At 37.5% G+C, this 21,217-nt stretch overlaps 1 protein-coding gene across 2 annotated transcripts in view; it reads left to right on the top strand.

Moving 5' to 3' along the window:
- The first annotated feature begins 757 nt into the window (after nt 1-757).
- The window catches only part of CAVIN2 (caveolae associated protein 2), a 44,177-nt gene continuing 23,717 nt past the window's right edge, over nt 758-21,217 (top strand). For both annotated transcript variants that reach the window (XR_012678241.1, XM_075179934.1), the window contains exon 1: nt 758-1,532. Coding sequence is in view for 1 of the 2 variants with exons in the window: in XM_075179934.1 (XP_075036035.1) it covers nt 1,038-1,532 (495 nt within the window). In the remaining variant the exon portion in view is untranslated. The remainder of the gene's footprint in view (nt 1,533-21,217) is intronic.

Raw genomic sequence — 21,217 nt, 5'->3', positions numbered from 1 at the left:
TTCTATGATGACAGGGCCTCTTTCAGCAGGATAATGTACCCTGCCACACTGCAAAAATTGTTAATGTCTAAGTGCAAGAGATCACAGGACACTTTTAGAGGTCTTGTGGAATCCATGCCTTGATTAGTCAGAGCTGTTTTGGCAGCACAAGAGGGACCTGCACAATATTAGGCAGGTGGTTTTAATGTTGTGGCTGATCGGTGTATACATAGATATTTATATTATTTTTTTCACCCTGTTAAGTGGATTGTCTACGATATATGAGTCCGAGCTATAATTGTGTGGCTAACTTGTTATCAGACTTACATTCCATAATACCTTATGGAATGTAAGTTGTTAGTAAAACATCCCAGAATGCTATGCTCTATAAAATGTAAACAAGGGAAAAATAAATGCACATTAAAGGGACCACTCCCCACCATAACGGCTCTGTGAAAATTCAGATTTCTAACCAATATTTGTAGAAAAAAATAAATGGTTTGCTGATGTTAAAGGCATTGTGATTTATTCCCTTGGCAAATGCAAACAATACTTCTCTCTGAAAATAACTTCATCCAGGAAAAAAACATGTTTAGTGTTCCAGTGTATCATAGCAGCCAGCCAAAAGTTTTCCCCTGCAGCCAAGAGAACAAGAGATGGCTTTTGGCCAACATAGGGTGTTTTCTATGCCTGCATTAAGTCATTACTGAACTATGGCATGTTAAAAAAACATAAACCTGCACATCTAGGAGTGCCGTGAGATAGAGGGTATGGATTGCACTCATACACTCCCCTGGATCTAAACGTTAGCTTTTTCTAGTTTGGATAATTCAACTTTCACCTCCCACTGGGTGGAGCAGAGGCTTAAAAGAGAAGCTGGAATGTAGTTGCTGGCAGTGTTTTGCTGCAGACTAGTGTGTTTCATACTATCCCATCTAAGCAAACACTAATCAAAGGAAAACAAGGAAGAGAAAGGAACATCTGCTGATTCCACAATAAGCTAGTAAATCAGTACAAGTTTAGGAGTTGCAGTGTGTGATCTGATAACAGTTGGGAACATGGAGGAAGATGCAATTCAAATAGAGAAAAGCAATGAAGATTTTCAGAAGAGTGGTCATCATGAAAGTCAGGAGTTGGTGGTGCCCAGCCACAGCCCTGCAGAATCACCTTGCTCTAGCCCTACACCCCAGCAACTTGTGGCAGACTCCATCAAAGACAGCAATCAGGTCAACGCCATCACAGTTCTCACCCTGCTTGATAAACTGGTGAACATGCTGGATTCAGTGCAAGAGAACCAGCACAAAATGGAAAAGAGGCAGATTGACATAGAAAACTCAGTAAAGGGTATCCAAAATGATATCACCAAGTTATCTAAGAGTCACACCTCCACTAGTAACACAGTCAGTAAACTTCTGGAAAAGTCCCGCAAGGTCAGTGCTAACATGAGGGAAGTCAAGGACCGCATGGACAAGCAGACGGTGCAGGTGAAGAAACTAGAGAGCAATCACAATCAGCTTCTGAGAAGGAACAATTTTAAAGTCCTAATCTTCCAGGTCAGTTTAATGTGTACTATGCAATAGATAGAATATTTTGTTTGGCCATTCTAGGCACTACTTACTTAGAAAAATGTGTTACTTTTTTCAGCCCTACCTATTCTGCACAAGGAATAGACGCTGGTACCCTATATTGCCACTCCCTTCTTACTATGCAGATATTGGTTATTATATGCTAAGTTTCTAGCTCATGTTCTAATACTTGTAACTCATGATTGATAGATAGATAGATAGATAGATAGATAGATAGATAGATAGATATTAGACCAAGTGTAATTCTTAAGACAGGCACCATATACGGCTGAATAAAAAGGGTGTGGTGCTTTGGTCAAGATCATACTCCACAAACACCATAGCAATCATAACTTGTGACATATACACAAGTGATTAGTGGCGTTCAATAATCAAACATGCATTTCACTACAATATGGATCATTAACCTAGTGACCTCTTACATCTGTGTTAAGTTGCTGGCTATTTTATAACAGTATACAGTACTTGCAATTGTTACATGGAATGACTCATATAATAACATTAGTGTTTCCACAACTGAATGCTAAACTTTTTTTTTTTTTTCCTTTGGAAAAAATACTTTTGTAATAGGCAAGTTCACCATACTCTTGATAAGGGAATTTCTTATGACAGATTAAACTCAGTACAAACAATTCTGCTAGTATATACACAAACAGGACCTTATTACAAAGCAGAGTGGAATTACACTGCAAATTATCTTTATTTTACACCAGTGCACCTAGTAAGTCCGCCCAGTGCACATCAAGGTACATGCCTTATCTCAGTAGACTTCTCCACAAACTAGCAGTTTTCCTAGGTGTGTGGTGAGCTGGAAAAATGTAAAGAGGCTTATTGTACAATGTGTAAATGTCAATTGAAGTCTAACCTACCACTTTAGAACCACTTATTTCCTTAACTTAAACTTTTCCATCTTTCTCCTAAAATATTGCATTGTTTACGCTTATTTATGGCTTCAATAATTATGATAGCATGGTTAAACCAGGACTGCCATTATTACATGTGGCACTTCTGTGTTTTTTAAAGCTTTTTTTTTTATTACATTGGACAAGTGTAAAAATGCGCTTCTCCACTGATATGCAGCTGAAAGGTGCAAAATGAGTCCCATTCTAAGTGTAGGAAAAGCTCAGAGCTTGAGCAAAATTCAAATCTTTTTGTAATGTGAAAGCAGCTAAGTGCTCCTCTGCAAAGCAAGTATGCCCCTAAATATGCCCATTCTACACATGTTTATCTCATTTAAATAGTATCACTCCTCAAAATGAAATCTAAGTTTTTGCACTGCTCCCCAATAGTAATGAACTGGTGCACCTACAGCGCACTATCAAAGAGCGCTGTGGCTTTGCCCAACTGCTCCTTGTGGAAAACGTCTTTGAAAACGCCACCATCTTGCTCTGCAAAGCCATGCACGGTGGTGGAAATCTAGTTGCACCTGTGCAAATGTGGTGCATACGCCACCAAACAGGATTTTATACTGCTCCTTATCCATTCAATTAACATAATGAATACAAATAATAAAAAAACAAACTTATTTTGTAAAGCAAAAGGGAATCTACTCAATAATATATTACATTTAACTATTGGTGAATTATTTCCCTTTCAATCCTGACTTTTCATTTCACTAAATTTGAACGCCATCTGTTCAAGTTTATAGTGTATGATTCAGACCAAAAATGGAAAAGTTGAGTCTTCGCCCTTTCAACTCTGAGTATTTAATGATGTGTGCATTTCTGTTTTGCAAAACTTGATTTAACCCCGTGCTGTAAGTTTGCCAGTGTTTTTGTGCAATAAAGTCTCCATATACCATATTGTACATCTTATATTAGATTTAATTTAATATTCAGCCCACAAGCCTTTAAATTCAAACATCTGCATGTGAATGCTAGCAATAGGATGCTGAGGCTAGACATTTGCTGCAAAAGGTCTATGATTAGGAGGTTCAAGATTTCATGAAATGTCATTGCTTTTTATTCAAAGCCCCAGGGAGAACCCTCAACGATTATAATATGTAAAAAAATATATTATTATAATTTGGTTACCTAAGATAGAAATAGAGTATGACACAAAAGTAAAAGAAGGCCACTGCTCAAGAGACTTTATAATCTAGAAAAATGTGAGGTTGTAAACTAATCCTGTATGATGTTTGAAGTCTTGTGAATTTGTATATAGGAGATGGGTTGAGCTAGGCTAGATTACATAAGGATTGGATGTAGGCTTCTGTGTAGCTGAGAATGTGCATGTGGAGCAACATGGTGTGGTGCAATTTTATCTAGAGACAATTTGTCTAGTAGAAGTTAAATCAAATTCACACAAGATACAATATAGATATTGATTACAGTTCATCTCAAGATTGCCATAATTTATCTAACCTATGCCATCTTTATAAATATATACACATGCATACACACACATATTCAGTGTCATATTCATTGTTAATGGCATTCTTTCTTCTAAAAACAGTTTAAAAAAATGTTTTGCTCCATTTAAAATCAACGTTACCATTAAATGTTCATCTTCGGCAATACACTATAGACTGTAACTATATGTCAGAAGAAATAACAAGTAGTCATCTGTTTTGATTACTTTGAAAAATGTAGGGTTTTTATTTTGACACAATAGATATTTACAGAAACTAGTATTATTTATAATAAATCTCCTTTGTATTAGATAGAATGCACTGCTGTAACGCAGATAAATGCCATAAATAAAGCTAGCTGTTGATTATGTAAATGTAGCTAGTAGCAAATATTTGTGTGGGCTTCTTTTTCCATATGGCAAGGGTTCGAAAAAATATGGTCTTGTGTCACATTTCAGTATGTGGTGTAAAGACCCAGCTCGAAATATTTGACATTCCTTTTGTGCATACAGACCCAGCCCTGGATAAGACTGTGCTGCATTGTTGTGACACTGACAGATAGGCAGTAACCTGGCCTCACAGTGCCTTTCATGGAAGCAGTATGTTTTCCCACAGATAACCTCTCTTTTCTAGCATCATTTTTGCACACTTCCCATTTCCCCAAATCACAAGCTTTTCTATAAATATACTATAAAGCACTACAGCTGCCGTGGGTGACCACAGTTTTAAACTTCGGTAGAGAATTTTACCTGAGCACACCTGCTTAAATTGCAAGTGTATTTGTATCATACTATGTATTACACAAATGTATTTTGCCATGTGTTTCTGTGTACCATGGCTTACACAAATATTTATTGAAACAAAAGTTATTTTGAGTTAGTTGAAGTATAAAAACTACAGACACAATAGGTAAAAATAAAAGACTACATTTTTCATTCATAAAGATAGAGGATCTGATTCATCATCGGACGTAAGTCCCTTTGTGTGGCGTATCTTGCGTGGAATTGCTTTGTGCATGCTCAGAAACTGACTTTACGCCAATGAATGCAATCACATGCAATTCATATCTGAATACAAATGACAATTACTACTGCTTACGACTTAAAGGGCGGAAAGGGGGAGGGAAGGGGCAGATGAGCGTAATCAATGTACAGTAAGGGCGTACCAACACAGATGCAGACAATTTAAGCTCTGTGCATCTTGTACGAATGTGTGTTTCAGCCGTATAATTTGCACCTGCTACAAAATAGTGATGACTGTCACAGCATCGTCTTTGTATTAAATACAACATGTATGTATGCCACTAGGTAGCACAGAACATGTGTATGCAAGAAAGAGAAACTATAAAAACGGACTGTATGTACAGTACACATTAAGAACATGCTGGTTTATGTATTTAATGGGGAAAAACGGGAAAAAAAAAATTCAATCACATCTTTATTTATGTTTATAGTATTATGTGTTGGTCATTTGTTTGATAAAATATTTTTTCCTATGTTTTCTGATAGGGCTTTATTTTGCACATATTCATGTACATAGCATGCAGTGTGTTCTGTCTGTCTACATACGGCAAGTAACGTTTAGGCAGAGCGTACTTAAACCCAGATTCAAGTAGAAACATATCTTGAGATTTGAATACTGGCGCCCATACCCTCAAGTCCCGTGCTTGTTTTAAAAACGCAATTTGCATGCAGGTTGCATTTGAAGATGAATCAGGCCCAGAATGAGCATGTGAGTGCTTGTGCTTATCGTGAACATTGCATACACTATAAACACTTATTTTATATTGCTTTTTTCATTACTATTTAAATCTATTTATAAAGAAAGTCCTCTCTATTTCCACTCCGTTATGTTAATATTATAGTTTTTTATAATAATTTTTAATTAATACACTGCTGTGACTGAAAGTACAATGCACAATCCAAAATGCAGGTGCACACTTTAGATAAAATTAAATACAGATATATATGTTAAACTCTGCAGTAAAATAAATGGTACAATATAACTTCTAGAGTAAACATTCAGTTCTTAGTGTGCATTTTGATTAAACTGTGGATGCTCATCTACCACGCAAGGTGATCTCATTCAAATGGGTACCTACACTAACAATTTAGAATTTTATAATATGGAGCCTATAAATTTCAAGTGGTAATGGTAGAAACCATTCTATGCTGCTCTGATTACAAACCATACTTGCCGACTTTCTGACTCTGTCCTCCGGGAGGACAAGTCATGTGTCAGGGGTAGGAGGGGATGTGGTGATGTATTTGTGTCACCATAGCACCACCCCCTCAATAAAATGCTGAAATTCACTACATTGAATAGCGGGGGCAGGGCTTAATGACGCGATTAAGCCCCGTCCCGATATTCAATGCCGTGAATATCGGCATTTTTTGGGTTCCGTGACGTTTGCTTACTCTCTCGGGAGTCTTGGAGGACTCCCCGAAAATCGGGAGCATCCCGGAAATTCCAGGAGAGTAGGCAAGTATGTTACAAACACTTATGGATTGATGGATGGATGCTGGTTAAAAAGTATACAAACTCCAAAATATACAATATTCCACACCCGAATTTCAAAATATATTAAAAGGTGCAAAAGGTGCCGCATTGCTGAAAGTATAGTACACAATCTAAAATGCTGGTGCTCCTTTTAAGCATGAAGAACATTAATGACAGATATATGTTAAACTTTTCCATGTCAAGGTAACCTTAAAAAAATAAATATCTAGTGATTTACACAAGAACACCTCCTTGCTTCTTATTGTACTTTTATTGTCAGCGTGGTAAGAAATTCATTACATAAAATTGCACACACTTTCTTGTGACCTCATTTTTAAAGTAACAGAAACCAGCTCATTAGCCACCAGCCACTATCTGAACAGGTTTAAATATGTTACAGTCCTCTCAAAGCCCCAAATTTAAGGACAAATTGCACTCCCACCTTGCCTTTAAAAAAGAGTTCTCTGCAGGTGTTCTGTTTTATTGCAGACATACCCTTTCAACTTGCTGTTAGCTGTAGGGAATTGATGCTTTTAAACCACTTCAAAATGTGTATTTTAAATCAGACTCTGTCTGTTATGTTGTCACACATATGCCCTCCACCTGTGTCTCTTTAACTTAAGTGCACTACTGTACAAATGTGTAACTTTGTTTGCAGCCCTGCTCTGCAGTTTGTCAGCTAAAACTCCTCTCTTCGAAGCTTATAGTAAACCACTCCCTTTGTCACTATATATATATATATATATATATATATATATATATATAATATATATAGAGAGAGAGAGAGAGAGAGATATTATTGTAGTTTTCCTTAAAAAGATTGTTAACTGTATTGTTCAAATAAAGCTATTACACATGTAATTGGCAAATTCTGGTTTAAAGAAATAAATAATATACACCATCTTATTTCAACATATCTTTAATTGATTTTTAATATGTAATAGCCATTATTTTATACATAAATAATTGAATCAATAAGCTTGATTGTCCTGAGATTGCTAATCAATAGAATTACAGCAACTTATTATATAGAGAGCTAGAGATTCAGTACACTTTGAGCCATTCAGAAGTCACCAATTTTGTGGAATGCATCTGGCCTGTTTGGGGATCCAATATAATGCAAGTGTCAGTTATGACTAGAGATGTTCACTGACCCCTGTGTTCTGGTTTTAGTTTTGGATCTGGATTAACTTCGTGTTTTGGTTTTGGCAAAACCGCCCTTACGTATTTTGGTTTTGATTTTAGATACCGTTTTTTTCTAAAATCCAGATTTATTTATTTTTGCTAAAATCACATATTTTTGCTTTTTTCCCCCCCCCTACATATTATTAACATCAATAGCACTAATTTCAAGTCATTTGCAGTCAATTTTGACCACCTCACAGGTCACAATATTATTTTCATACACTTTCAAACTAAGACTGCAGATTTAGAAGACCATGCCTGCCAGAGCTATTATTTCTATTTCAGCAATGACAATTAGCAATGGAGAAATTGAGCTCTCCTCTTTGTGTGTTACCTATATAACACAGTACAATGTGACTGCAGATTTAGAAGACTAAGCATGCCAGACCTATTATTTCTATTTCAGAAATGACAATTAGCAATGAAGTAATGGAGCTCTCCTGAATGTCACTGGAGACTTTGAAGAACACTGCTACCTCTTCTCTTTCTTTTCTACCTATGACGCTGCCCAGCTACACTAGAGATTGCCAAGAACTGTGCTACCCCTTCTGTGCCCCTCTGTGAAATGGCGCTGGATCGCCGTGGAGGGCGGTACTTATAGAATCTAAAGCTTGCGAAATCCGATGACGTAACAATAACGTTTTGCCTCGTTTTCAATTCTGAGGGCGCGCAAAAGTACAGAACTGGCTTGGCTCGGTGCTCGGATCTGCTAAGTTTGGGTGTGTGCGGTTCTTGGGGAACCGAGCCTGAGCATCTCTAGTTATGACAGTCAATTGTGTCATTGGAGCCCGATTCACCACTAAGAACCACTGGACATTGTAATTAAGTGTTACTTATATAAACTAAATTAGAGTATGTTAAGGTTTATAGACTAAGCTAACAGTGGTGTTCTCCAATATATTGCACTGCCGGTAGCTGTACTAATTTAGGTGAATCTAAACCATACTTGCCTACTTTTTAAATTAATTTCCCCTCCAGGAGATCCTGGAGGAAAAGTCATGTGACAGGGGGTTGGAGGGGGCATGCTGATGCCATTGCGTCACCTTTTTCCCACCTCCTGCTATTGGCAAAATTCACGCCTTTTCATAGCGGGGGGCGGGGCTTAGTAACACAAAATTACATTATTAAGTCCTGGCTCCATTGCCTCCGGGAGGATGCCTACTCTTACGGGACTCACTGAAATTTGGGAACCTCCCAGAAATTCCCAGATACTAAGCAAGTATGATCTAAACTAGAATAAATCCTTATTGTTTGAAGATAAAACAAACTAGATAATATCTGAAATGACAACTTAATAATAATTTTATATTCTAGTGACAAAACTATGATATCAACACAAATGTTGCAGCCAACAGTAACACAGATGACACGTCAACCCGCAATGTATATGGTCACTAAGGGGGGAATTCAATTCCCCCCAAAGTAGCGCAGGGTTAAACCTATTACCGTTAATATGGTAATTTTAACACAGATTTCTGCTTGCAGCTCCCTGGCTGCAAGCAAAAAACAGCATTACAGATTACTGTGTTAATGGAAATTATGCACACTAATACTGTAACATCAGTAATAGTGCGCAGGCCGCGTTACTTTCTACAGTAATGCGGCCAATTGAATTCCCCACTAAAATTCTTAGTATAATTATTGCAGTGGTAAATCAAGTTCATATAACTTCAGTTGGAGTCAAAATTACTGGAGCATAGAATGATTGTGTGCACAGTACAGAGATCTCTAATACTGCATAATAAGGCCAGGTTAGATATTATTTGTTGCCTTAGATTGTTTCCTGAGATTTTGATACAGGTATTTATATTTGCCAAATATAATACAGCAGAGATTTTGTGCTGTTTCCTATACATATTTTTGTTTAAGTGGTTCCATAGCACAACATAATTGACAGCTTAATCTTCTAAAATAACTAGCATACTATTGTTTCATTGTAAGATTCCAGTCACCATTTTTCAACTGGCCACTCCCTTGACTTTGTTAGAGCTAGTGGGTGTGGTTTAATTGCATAGTTGATACAGCTGGTTAGTGCAAGCTCTATTTAACAGGAGGTAGCAAGCGATTTCATTGATTTTTTGATTTCAAGTGCTGTTTTTGTTTAAAGTGTGGAGTTGGTTCCAGTAAGAAGTTGAATCCAGGAAGGGGTTTAATCTGGTAAGTGGCTAGGAAATGCTAGTACTAAAGTTCACTGTAGGCTATAAGAAGTTAGGTTAGCCATAATAAGATGAGTAGTAGCAGGCTTGATGATCTCACTCAATGCATATCTTGTCATATGTATGCACACTTGGAGCAAGTGTTCCAAGGTTTATACCTCTGTGAGAAATGTGAGCAATTGGTCTCTTTGGAAGCCCAGGTAACTGATCTAAAGCAGACCATTGCAACATTGAGAGACATTGCCAACCTGGAGCAGAGTTTACAGCTCACTGTTGATGCGTTATCTGAGCAGGGTGGAGCAGAGACAGAGGAGGATGCACAGATAGGCAGCTGGGTAACAGTTACTAGGGGTAGCAGAGGGAGGAAGTGGCAGGCCAGTTCTGAGCTAGGCAATCCCAGCAGATTTGCCAGATTGGATGAAGATACTGTGGAAGGCAGTTCAGAATTGGTAGAGTTGGATGACACTGCTTCCTCTAGCAACCAGGGGAATGGTCTCTCCAGCACAGAGGGGACCAAAGTTACTCAGGGACCCAGCAGATTGTGGTGGTAGGGGATTCAATTATTAGGAAGGTAGATAGGGCAATCTGTTACCGGGACCGTGCATGCCGAACAGTGTGTTGTCTCCCGGGTGCTCGGGCTCGGCATATTGCGGATCGGGTGGACAGATTGTTGGGAAGAGCTGGGAATGACCCAGCGGTTTTGGTGCATGTTGGCACCAATGACCGAGTTAGAGGAAGAAGGGGTGTCCTAAAGAATGATTTCAGGGACATAGGTCGCAAACTTAAGGCAAGGACATCCAAGGTAGTATTTTCGGAAATACTACCTGTGCCACGCGCTAGTCCAGGGAGGCAGCGGGAGATTAGGGAGGTTAATGCGTGGCTAAGGAGGGTTTTGGATTCTTAGAGCACTGGGCTGATTTCTCGGTCAGTTGCCATCTTTATTGTCGTGATGGATTGCACCTGAATGAGGAGGGGGCTGCAGTGCTAGGGGAGAGGATGGTTAGAAGGTTGGAGGAGATTTTAAACTAGGCTCCGGGGGGGAGGGGCAGCAAGTATTTATGGGATAGACATTGAGAGTAGTAAGGAGGAATTTAACAAGAGTAAAGGGGGTGGAGAGGGGGGAAAGGGAAGCATAGCCGATAAGGAGCGGCCCTTTTTAAAGCAAAAAGAAATACCTAAGGGAGGCAATAGACTTAAGTGTATGCTTGCAAATGCAAGAAGCCTGACAGGTAAAATGGGGGAGTTAGAACTAGTAGCAATGAATGAGCAGTATGATATTATAGGTATTACTGAGACTTGGTGGGATAATACACATGACTGGGCAGTCAACTTGGAAGGCTATTCTCTCTTCAGGAGGGATGGGGTAAATAAAAGGGGAGGAGGAGTATGTCTTTATATTAAGCCAGAATTAAAACCAAGTATTCAGGAAGTTATATACGAGAATATTGGGGATAATATAGAGGCATTGTGGGTGGAAATATCCAGCGGAGGAAAAAGTTCAGAGAAGTTTCTGATAGGGATATGCTATAAACCGCCAGATATTAGTACGATTGAGGAAGCCCAACTTCTACAGCAAATTAAAAAGGCTACACAACTAGGTCAAATTTTAATTATGGGGGATTTTAATTATCCGGACATTGATTGGAGTACTGAGACCTGCGGTACAGCTAGGGGAAATAGGTTTCTGAGCACGCTAAAAGACCATTACATGTCCCAATTAGTTGAGGAACCAACTAGGATCCGGACTATACTGGACCTAGTAATAACAAACAATGTAGACGTAATATCAAATATTCAAGTAAAGGAGCATTTGGGAAACAGTGATCATAATATGGTCTCATTTGAAATTAGTTAGCAGAAACAACAGTATAAGGGATCAACTAGGACTTTAAACTTTAAAAAGGCAAATTTTAATATGCTAAAGGAGTCTATAAAGAGCATAGACTGGGACAAAGCCTTTGAAGGAAAAAATACGGAAGAAATGTGGACTGTCTTTAAAATGTTGTTGGAAACATACACGTATAAGTTCATTCCTATGGGAAATAAATGTAAAAGAATTAAGTCTAAACCAATGTGGCTAAATAAAAAGGTAAGGGAAGAAATGCAAAGGAAGAAGCATGCATTTAAATTGTTTAAGTCTGAAGGGTCAGAGGAGTCCTTCCATAGGTACAAGGAATGTAATAAAACATGCAAATAGGAAATTAGATTGGCTAAATTAGAAAATGAAAGGCACGTTGCAAAAGAAAGTAAGACAAACCCCAAAAAGTATATAAATGGCAAAAGGATTAAAAAAGATAATATAGGACCCCTAAGAAGTGAGATGGGTGAATTGATAAATGATACTAAGGAAAAAGCAGAGATATTAAACACGTTCTTTTCTTCAGTATTTACCAGAGAGGAACAAATGGCAGGAGTAATACATAAAAATGGAAATGAAACCATGCCATTAATTAATACTTGGTTGTCAGAGGAAGAAGTCCAAAGGCGACTAAAGAATATTAAGATAAATAAAGCTCCAGGTCCAGATGGCATACACCCAAGGGTCCTTATGGATTTAAACTCGGAAATAGCTAGACCGCTATTCTTAATTTTCAGAGATTCAATCTCATCAGGCTCAGTACCAAGGGATTGGCGAATAGCAGATGTGGTGCCGTTGTTTAAAAAGGGGACAAGATCACAACCAGAGATTTATAGACCTGTAAGCCTGACATCAATAGTGGGGAAACTACTGGAAGGTATTTTAAGGGACAGAATTCAGGATTACTTGGTACGCAATAAAATTATTAGTGGGAATCAACATGGATTTGTGAGGGATAGGTCATGTCAAACTAATCTAATTAGTTTCTACGAGGAAGTTAGTGGGAACTTAGACCAGGGCAGGACAGTAGATGTGGTCTACTTAGATTTTGCAAAGGCCTTTGATACAGTGCCACACAAGAGGTTGGTTTACAAAATAAGGGAACTGGGTCTAGAAATCAAAATTTGTACTTGGATCGAAAACTGGTTAGAGAATAGGGAACAGAGAGTTGTGATAAATGGAACATTTTCTAATTGGTCAAAGGTCTTAAGTGGCGTACCTCAAGGTTCCGTGCTGGGACCACTCCTTTTTAATATATTTATTAATGACCTTGGTGATGGTTTAGAGAGTAAAGTTTCTATTTTTGCAGATGACACTAAACTCTGTAAGGTAATAAAATCAGAGCAAGATGTAGCTTCTCTACAGAGGCACTTAAATAAACTGGAGGATTGGGCGGCTAAATGGAATATGAGGTTTAACACAGATAAATGTAAGGTTATGCATTCAGGGATCAAAAACAAGAACGCAATCTATAAATTAAATGGAATTAATTTGGGAGAATCTATAATGGAAAAGGATTTGGGAGTGCTCGTAGACAGTAGACTTAGCAATAGTGCTCAATGTCAAGCAGCAGCTGCAAGTGCAAACAAAGTATTGGCATGCATAAAAAGGGGCATAGATGCAAGGAAAGACAGTGTAATTTTGCCAGTGTATAAATCGTTGGTAAGACCTCATCTTGAATATGCAGTACAGTTCTGGGCACCACTCTATAAAAAAAGATAATTTGGAACTAGAAAGGGTTCAGAGAAGGGCGACAAAATTGATAAAGGGTATGGAGTCATTAAGTTATGAGGAAAGGTTAGCCAGTTTAGGCATGTTTACTTTAGAAAAGAGGCGTCTAAGGGGAGATATGATTACTATGTACAAATACATTAGGGGTCATTACAGAGAGCTTTCATGGGAACTTTTTACCCCAAGGACCATACACAGGACACGTGGTCATCCCCTAAGGTTAGAGGAGAGGAAATTTCACAACCAGCAAAGGAAGGGGTTCTTTACAGTAAGGGCAGTCAAGATATGGAATTCATTGCCAGGGAAGGTTGTGATGGCAGATTCAATAGATATGTTTAAGAAAGGGTTAGACAAATTTTTAGCGGAAAGGTGTATCCAGGGATACGACCGTTAATTTAAAATAAAGGATAGTAGTGGATATAGGGTAAAAATTGGATTGCAATATTGAGTCTCGGGGGATTTTCAAAATTGAAACAGATGGGCGGTTGCCTACTCTGGATTAATTTAAAATTTAAGTGCAGGATCGCAGGAGATCTAAAATAGGTTGAACTTGATGGACTGGTGTCTTTTTTCAACCTCATCAACTATAACTATAAGAAGGACAGACCCAGAAGTTTGGTAGTCAGAGCTCTTAAATATCATGGTCGGATGGATTTATGGGTATGACCCAAACTAATCCAAACTATTCGGATCAGATTATTGTTGGATATTGCTTACATGGGGATATCCAGCTAAATTTCCCAATATCGCAGTGTTTGTGTATGCCCTGTATAATATATGTATGAAACTGTGTTGATGAGGTTTATAATAGGTTTTCATTTTTATGTATTTATTCACTGTCTGTTTTTTGTTTTTTCATATAATAGATTAATATAAATCATATTGTTGTGATTATAACATTAATTAGATATTATTTTATTCATCTAATGGTGCACCTAATTAATGATTTTTCTACTATTAATGATATCCTATAGCTGGGGCACTCCCTCATTCTGACAATGTGTGAGAGATATGTAAACTTTGGAAAGGTTGTACACTGAATTTAGTATATGCTAATATACTTTATCCAATATCTGTCTCATAGTTTGAAGGCGTCATTGATGTTATCTACCTAACCTTCACATCTTCTCATGGAATGTTATCTACCCAAGAATGAAGCATCTCTCTGTGAAAAGCAATGCATGTTGCATTAATTCATCTCTTTGGCAGGTTGAGAGTACTGGAATGTACTATATGACACTCTCCCCCTCCTTCTCCCCTCAGGTAGTAAAATATGTTATAGAAATTCCCACACTTAAGAAAACTATCTCTTCCATTTTTAAAGTGATTGCTGTCAGCACTCTACATTTGAAATTACAACTTTTTGCCTTACAGAGCTAGATCTCATGCTACATGGGTTAAATAATATTTTAAACATATGCTGTTTTGCTTTTCCTAGCATTGTTGTATGATTGGCTTTGATAACCAGCATGGGACCAGCATTAAATGTTTTCATTCAAAACATTTATGCTATGCCTCATTAGATGATATATATATATATATATATATGATATGAAGATGGAATCATACTTTCCATACTTTCCAGTCAAGACACAATTTGTCAAAACATATGCTGGTCTTTTAGTAATACAATTTTCAGTAAAGTAATAATCAAATAATAATGTTCTCTAACACTCTTTACTTTAGAACTGAAGCAATACAAAATAATGATTTAACATTGACAAATGGAAAAGCAATTGCATATAAAACCCAACCATTGTATTACAACTGTATAATTACACATACCATTTACAAGACTGTCCCCCAGCACAACACTAGTGCTCTTTGAGTGGTCACATATATTTTTATATAAAGTATGTGGAGGAGTATTCCCTGGTAAATGATAAGGATTTTAGAAATTGCAGAGATGTTCCATGATTGTACAAAAAGCACAGGGCCTCAGGCCTAGTTCTTTTAGACAGGTTGCAGAACTCGGTAACGTCTAGTGATGCTTACTCCCTCTGACACAGACTGAAACACCTTTACTGACAATGACATATATTTATTTTTTTTGCTGCTCTTAAGTTGCTTTTGTGCTGTAATGGTTTCTTACATTAGCACTATTTTATAATTTATTCTTTTTGTAAACCCTTCTTCATTATGGGCATAGCAATGTATTGCTTAATTTTACCAGTTTAATCTCCACAAACAAGAGAGCAAGTGTATTTAAACTTATGACAGCTGATGTTGTCCTTATCCAAGAAACTTGCTCTGTGGTTCGCATCCTTCTCTAACAGGCAAGTGGTTTGATCAAACTTTCTATGCCTCCGTTGAAAAATAAACAACATGGAATTTTGATCTTTATTTGAAAAAACATTCCTATCTCTCCAATCAAAACCATTACAGGCAAATTAATTTGTCAAATTTTCAGTGCTGCGACTTATCAAATTAGATCACCTAAAACCGAACACCACTCCTCTTTCAGCCATAATAAATATTAGAGTCTGGTATGCTTATAAATGTAACTAGGCTCATCTTATTGAAATTTTTCAAGAGAATATGAGGGTACAGAAATAAAAAAAGGGATGATCATAACAAGGTAAAACACAAGGGGGAACCCCCGTGCAAGGGGGTAAGTAGTCACTCAGGTAAAACAACATACTCACATCGGTAATATACATACAAAGGAAGACGAGTAGACAGTAATACACACTGTCCTAAATGTAAGCAACATAGGACATAGCTGTGATATATCAAGGGTATCAGTAGGGTGTAACGTGTTCATCAGGTTGGGGATATTCAATAATGGCCACTGGAGAGGGAGACGGAGAGGGTGAGAAAGCAGGGGCACCTTGTGGCACTGCCCGGACCATACAAATGACATAATAAAGTATTCATGCCACCTAAACCATCTCATAATGGGGGCCAATCCAGATGTGGAGAAGGGCATGTTTATTGTCCCCATATCAAAGCTATATTGAATCTTTGAGACAATTCAAGTTATGGTAGGGGGGAGGAGACTTCCAATTTTTGGGTTATCTCAGCCCTAGCCGCTATCAATATGTGTCCTAGAATATATCAGTCATGTTTAGGAATGGAAGTCGGGTATACATGAAGAAGAGCTAAGGCAGGGTCTGGAGCAATGGTGACTTTCAATATAGTTGAGATCAAAGCGAAAACCTCACCCCAGAGCAGCTGAATCACCGGACATGTCCAAAAGACATAAAAAACATCAGCCACCTGGATACACTGCCGCTAACAGAATTTCGATAGGTTCGGCCAAATAGTGTGTAGCCAATGTATGGTGAGATTTAGCCAGTTACGAAGTTTGACCTGCATTTCTGTGTGCTTGATGTATATAGACATACGGTGGGAGGTTGAGTAAATAGTGTCTCATTGTTTTGGGATAAAGGTTAGACAAAGGTCTGACACCCAACGTAATTGAGCTGGGGCTTTAGAGAAGGGGTCAAGGAGTGACCCCTTTTGTCAGTCTATCCAAGACAGATGCTGGTGGTGGGGAGAGGGAGTAAGGAGCCTTGGAAATGGTCACAACCCAATGCCTCATTTGCAGGTATTTATACGACTCAGAGGGAGCAATGCGGTAACTCAGGAGTGCCTCAGATTTAGTGACGTTCAATTTGTAAAGGCAAGCTGCACTATATCGGTGAAAGATATATTTCAAGGTTGACAAGGAGGTCTCCAGGCTGGTCACAAATAAACTGTGTCTATTCGCAGACAATGTCTTCTTGTGTGGGTATGAGTGGAAAGTAATACCAGGGAAGTCAGGTGCTATTCAAATTGTGTGGGGCCAAAGCTTCTATAGCTAGAACAAACATCAGGAGGCATCCCTGCATAATTCCGTTAGTAATAGAAAAAGGGGAAGATTACTGAAAACCATTGTGGAGGGTCCCTGGTATAAGGCTAGTATGGAAAGTAAGATGTTTCCTTGGATAACAAATTTAAGTAAAATCACCTTTATATAAGTCAATGGAGTCTATCAAAAGCTTTCTCTGCCCCCACAAAAAGCAGAACTAGCTCTTCCCAGGTCCCAGACAGGAGATCCAAGGCATCCAATATGTGGTGAGTGTTATCGATGCCTGGCAACCTAATATAAAGCCTACCTGGTCTGGGTGGATCAACTGTGGTAAGAAGGGGTTCAGGCGATCGGCCCATCTTATTTCTTAATTTCTTACTTCTTACTTCTCTTCCCTAAAAGAGACATCCTGACACTTCCTCTCCCTTTTACCCACTGTACCTACTATTCCCATTTATATCACTAATGACAGTATACTAATGAATAATCTCTGTTACTTATGATCATCTTGTATTCTATTTATTTATCTTACAAAGTGCTGTAACGCTTATATATGTAAGGTTCATGTACGGTCCCCGAAGAAAAATATTAAAAGACAAGTAAATGGGGTCACTCTGATTGACATGGTGTGCTATATTCTGAGTGCAGCTATACTTGACAATGACCTTCTCCCGTAGTTAGACACTTCCAAGAAGCAAAACTAAAGCCTCCTCCTTACTTTGTTTTTTATACAAATCATAACACCCAAAGAGCATTAGACTGTTTACTATATATTTCATGTAAGTATAAAAAATCTGTTTTACAACTCCAAAATATGAACTTCGAATTCTGGAGTAATTTTGGTGTTACATAATTAATTTGTAACACATAGAGATTTATTTTGTGGCACAAAAACCACTTATGTGCAAGTTTATGTTGAATTATGTAGAGAAAATGACTGACAAACAACATGCCATACAACTTCTCAGACAGTATTTAAATAAGAATAAAAATAAAAACTCTTGCAGCCAAAGAATGTAAAATATCTCTGCCAGTTATACAAACAAAATTAATACTTCAATCTTTTCTTACAACATAACTTTACTTGCAGATAATTTGTCCACATTTATGTAGGGCAAACAGACAAGTGCATATTCCAAATTCCCTCTCATTGCTGTACACTTACCAGGAAACCTGCCTTTATATTTATTAGCCATAGCATTTTTGTACAGGTTTGCAGACATAAGAACGTATAGGAGGACGATAATATTCAGAAATTGAACAATCAATCACTTCTACAGCCTCAAAATTCCTAACCTAGCAGAGGTAATTTGATTCCTTAATTCACTGAAATGCAGGGTCGATATCCATAAATCAAGTGAGCATGGCAGACAGAAACAAGTCTTTTTATAGCATTGTCACTGGAAGATTCAGGTTGCAATTTTGCAATACTATACAAATGACATAATTATTAACCGCATCTGTATAGATTACCTTTCCAATATGACCCGATTTACCTCGCACACATCACTCTGCTCCAGTTTTTTACACTTGTTTTCCATCTGAGTCAACCTGAACTGAATTAATTATTAATGTAAAATGTGTTTTTTCTTTATTAGCAGCCACTTTTTAGATAAACTATTAATTGAATGTATACAAAATACAGACATGTGTCAACGTTGTGAGAAACATATGTAATCCAAATGCCAATAAATATATACAATAGAAAAGAGCAAATGGGATATACCCATTCCATATACCAGTGGAAAGGTAAATAAGCAAGAAGGACACAGAGAACAAATTAGGAAAACCTGCTCCTTGCATAATGAATATCCCAAATGAAATGTATTTAATATATGCTAGTGAATAAAAAAAATTTAATTAGAAAACTGGTTTGGTATTTACACAAACTTTTTTTTAAATGCTAAAGCCCATAAGCAACTTGTTTTAAAGGGCCATTTAACACTTTTTAAAAAAAAAAAAAAATAATTAACTAAACCAAGTTAAACATACGTACTTCCTCTGCTGGATGGAGGTCTGCATATTAAAAGACCTTTGAATAATCTCAACAGTGTGACTCCTACTGCCAACCTCTGTTAAATGTCAGAGCTATAAAGTTAACTTACTCAGAGAATAATGGAAATGATGCATCAAGCTGCACTTTCAATGTGACACTTTTTGCACATTTGGGGCCTTATTCATCAAGGCGCGTATCTGACGATTTTGAGCGTATCGTACACAAAATCACTCTGCGCATGCTCAGAGTGCCGAACTCAAAATGTTTTTCTGCTGTATCTCTCCAGCTGCTGGGATAGTCTAAGTCCTGAGTAGTAATGATAACAGTCTCTTATGCATGCTAAAACATGTGTTTGCAAACAGGAGCAACTGTACAAAGATTTGTTTTATGTTTAGTAGACATTAAGAACATCCTAATAAATGTATTTCATAAAGCAAACGTACGTTGTGCTCAGTATACGTGCCTTGATGAATCAGGCCCTTTATGTGAGAAAATTAATTTCTAGGTTCTTTTGGAATAATGTTAAAAAGAATTTCAAACACATAAAATTGACACATGTAATAAAGGTAGCCCCAATGTCTCAGCCTCATTAATTTAAGACATAAATGTGGCAAACTAAGCAGTAATTCTGAAGAAATACGGAAACATTTAAATGAATGAAGTATGTAGTCCTAAAGTGTTAGCAGGATGGACTTCATTGTTATTTTCTTCCCTCTTTTCAATACTATGCTGTTAAAGAAGGCACAGAATCATTTTCTGAGGACATATCCCAGAACCTAAATGTGGCATGCACCTATAAATACACTATACCATACTTTCCTACTTATTAAACCTCCCATCTGGGATCTCCCGTAGCTGACTATTTGATTTGCATCATCATGGCCCCCGCTGTGCAACAACGCAATTCCCATCATTGTGTTGTCGGGTGCTGGACCATGATGATGCAATTTGTATCAAATCGCATCATCAAAGCCACTGCACACCCACTTCAGAAGAAAGTGAGGCGGGATCTGATGGGATGGCTTCCTCTGCCTGGACACCAGAAGACATATTGAGACAATAGGCAAGTATGTGCTACACGGATCGTTTGTGCACACAGAAGAGTTCTACATGCCCTCATGCTTTTCCACTTTCAGAAATGACTAATGATTATATTAATCCTTACCCTTTGTCTCCTGATCACTAGTTCGAAATTCAGTATATATGACACCCTTTGCTTGCAAATCAAAATGCTATCTCTAAATAACATAACCTGCTTACAATACTTTGGTCCTGTCACTACTTGCACCGCTATGTGTGCGTGTGTTTTTATTTTTATATTACTGTAGTTTGTTCTTTATCAGTAATGTGTAGGATTGTGAGGGTTAAGATATGGTATATGAAGCTTGGAATTCTTGACTGAATAACTGTTGAAGATTTTATCTAAGCTAACTTTATCTCACCTTATGAGAAAATGGAAACTTAAGACAAAGCTTTTCACCCATTACAATCCAGTCATTGCACTGGCAGAGCACACACCTATTCACCAGTACGGAAGAGTACTTAGAACTATTTTTGTTTTAGAATCTAGTTTTAGAGAATAGACGTAACATTGGCTAAAATTCACTTAAAAGCTAGTACTGATATAAAGACAATGATTTTAGGTAATGTCAATTACATGGTCTATAATTGTCAGTTATTGTGTTTACTTATTTTTGTCCATATTTTTTGAGTCTCATTTTAAAGGGCATGTTCACTGTAGCATATTAAATAATACAGTAGGTGCCATAAGTGTGTAATGAATTGCCATTCCTTGTTTTATTTTCTGTGTTAAATATATTTTGCTTAAGTCAAACACTTGCTTAATTTACATTGGCCAGTTATTGCGATCTGGGAGCAAACATTGATCAACCACACTAATCTATGATCTGGTCACTCAGCATAAATTGTTAGCAAGCATGCAGTAAACTATATTTCTGTCCCCATTCATTGTTTAAAGTGAAATATCCTATTCACACTTGAACTATTATGCAAAAGAGAAAACAGGTAGTACATTTATCAAGCTGCAGGTTTGAAAAAGTGGAGATGTTGCCTATAGCAGCCAA

The sequence above is a fragment of the Mixophyes fleayi genome, chromosome 7, assembly GCF_038048845.1.
Source record: "Mixophyes fleayi isolate aMixFle1 chromosome 7, aMixFle1.hap1, whole genome shotgun sequence".
NCBI classification, from domain to species: Eukaryota; Metazoa; Chordata; class Amphibia; order Anura; family Limnodynastidae; genus Mixophyes; species Mixophyes fleayi.
The sequence above is the reverse complement of the archived record's forward strand: the minus strand, read 5'-3'. Positions and strand labels throughout refer to the sequence as shown.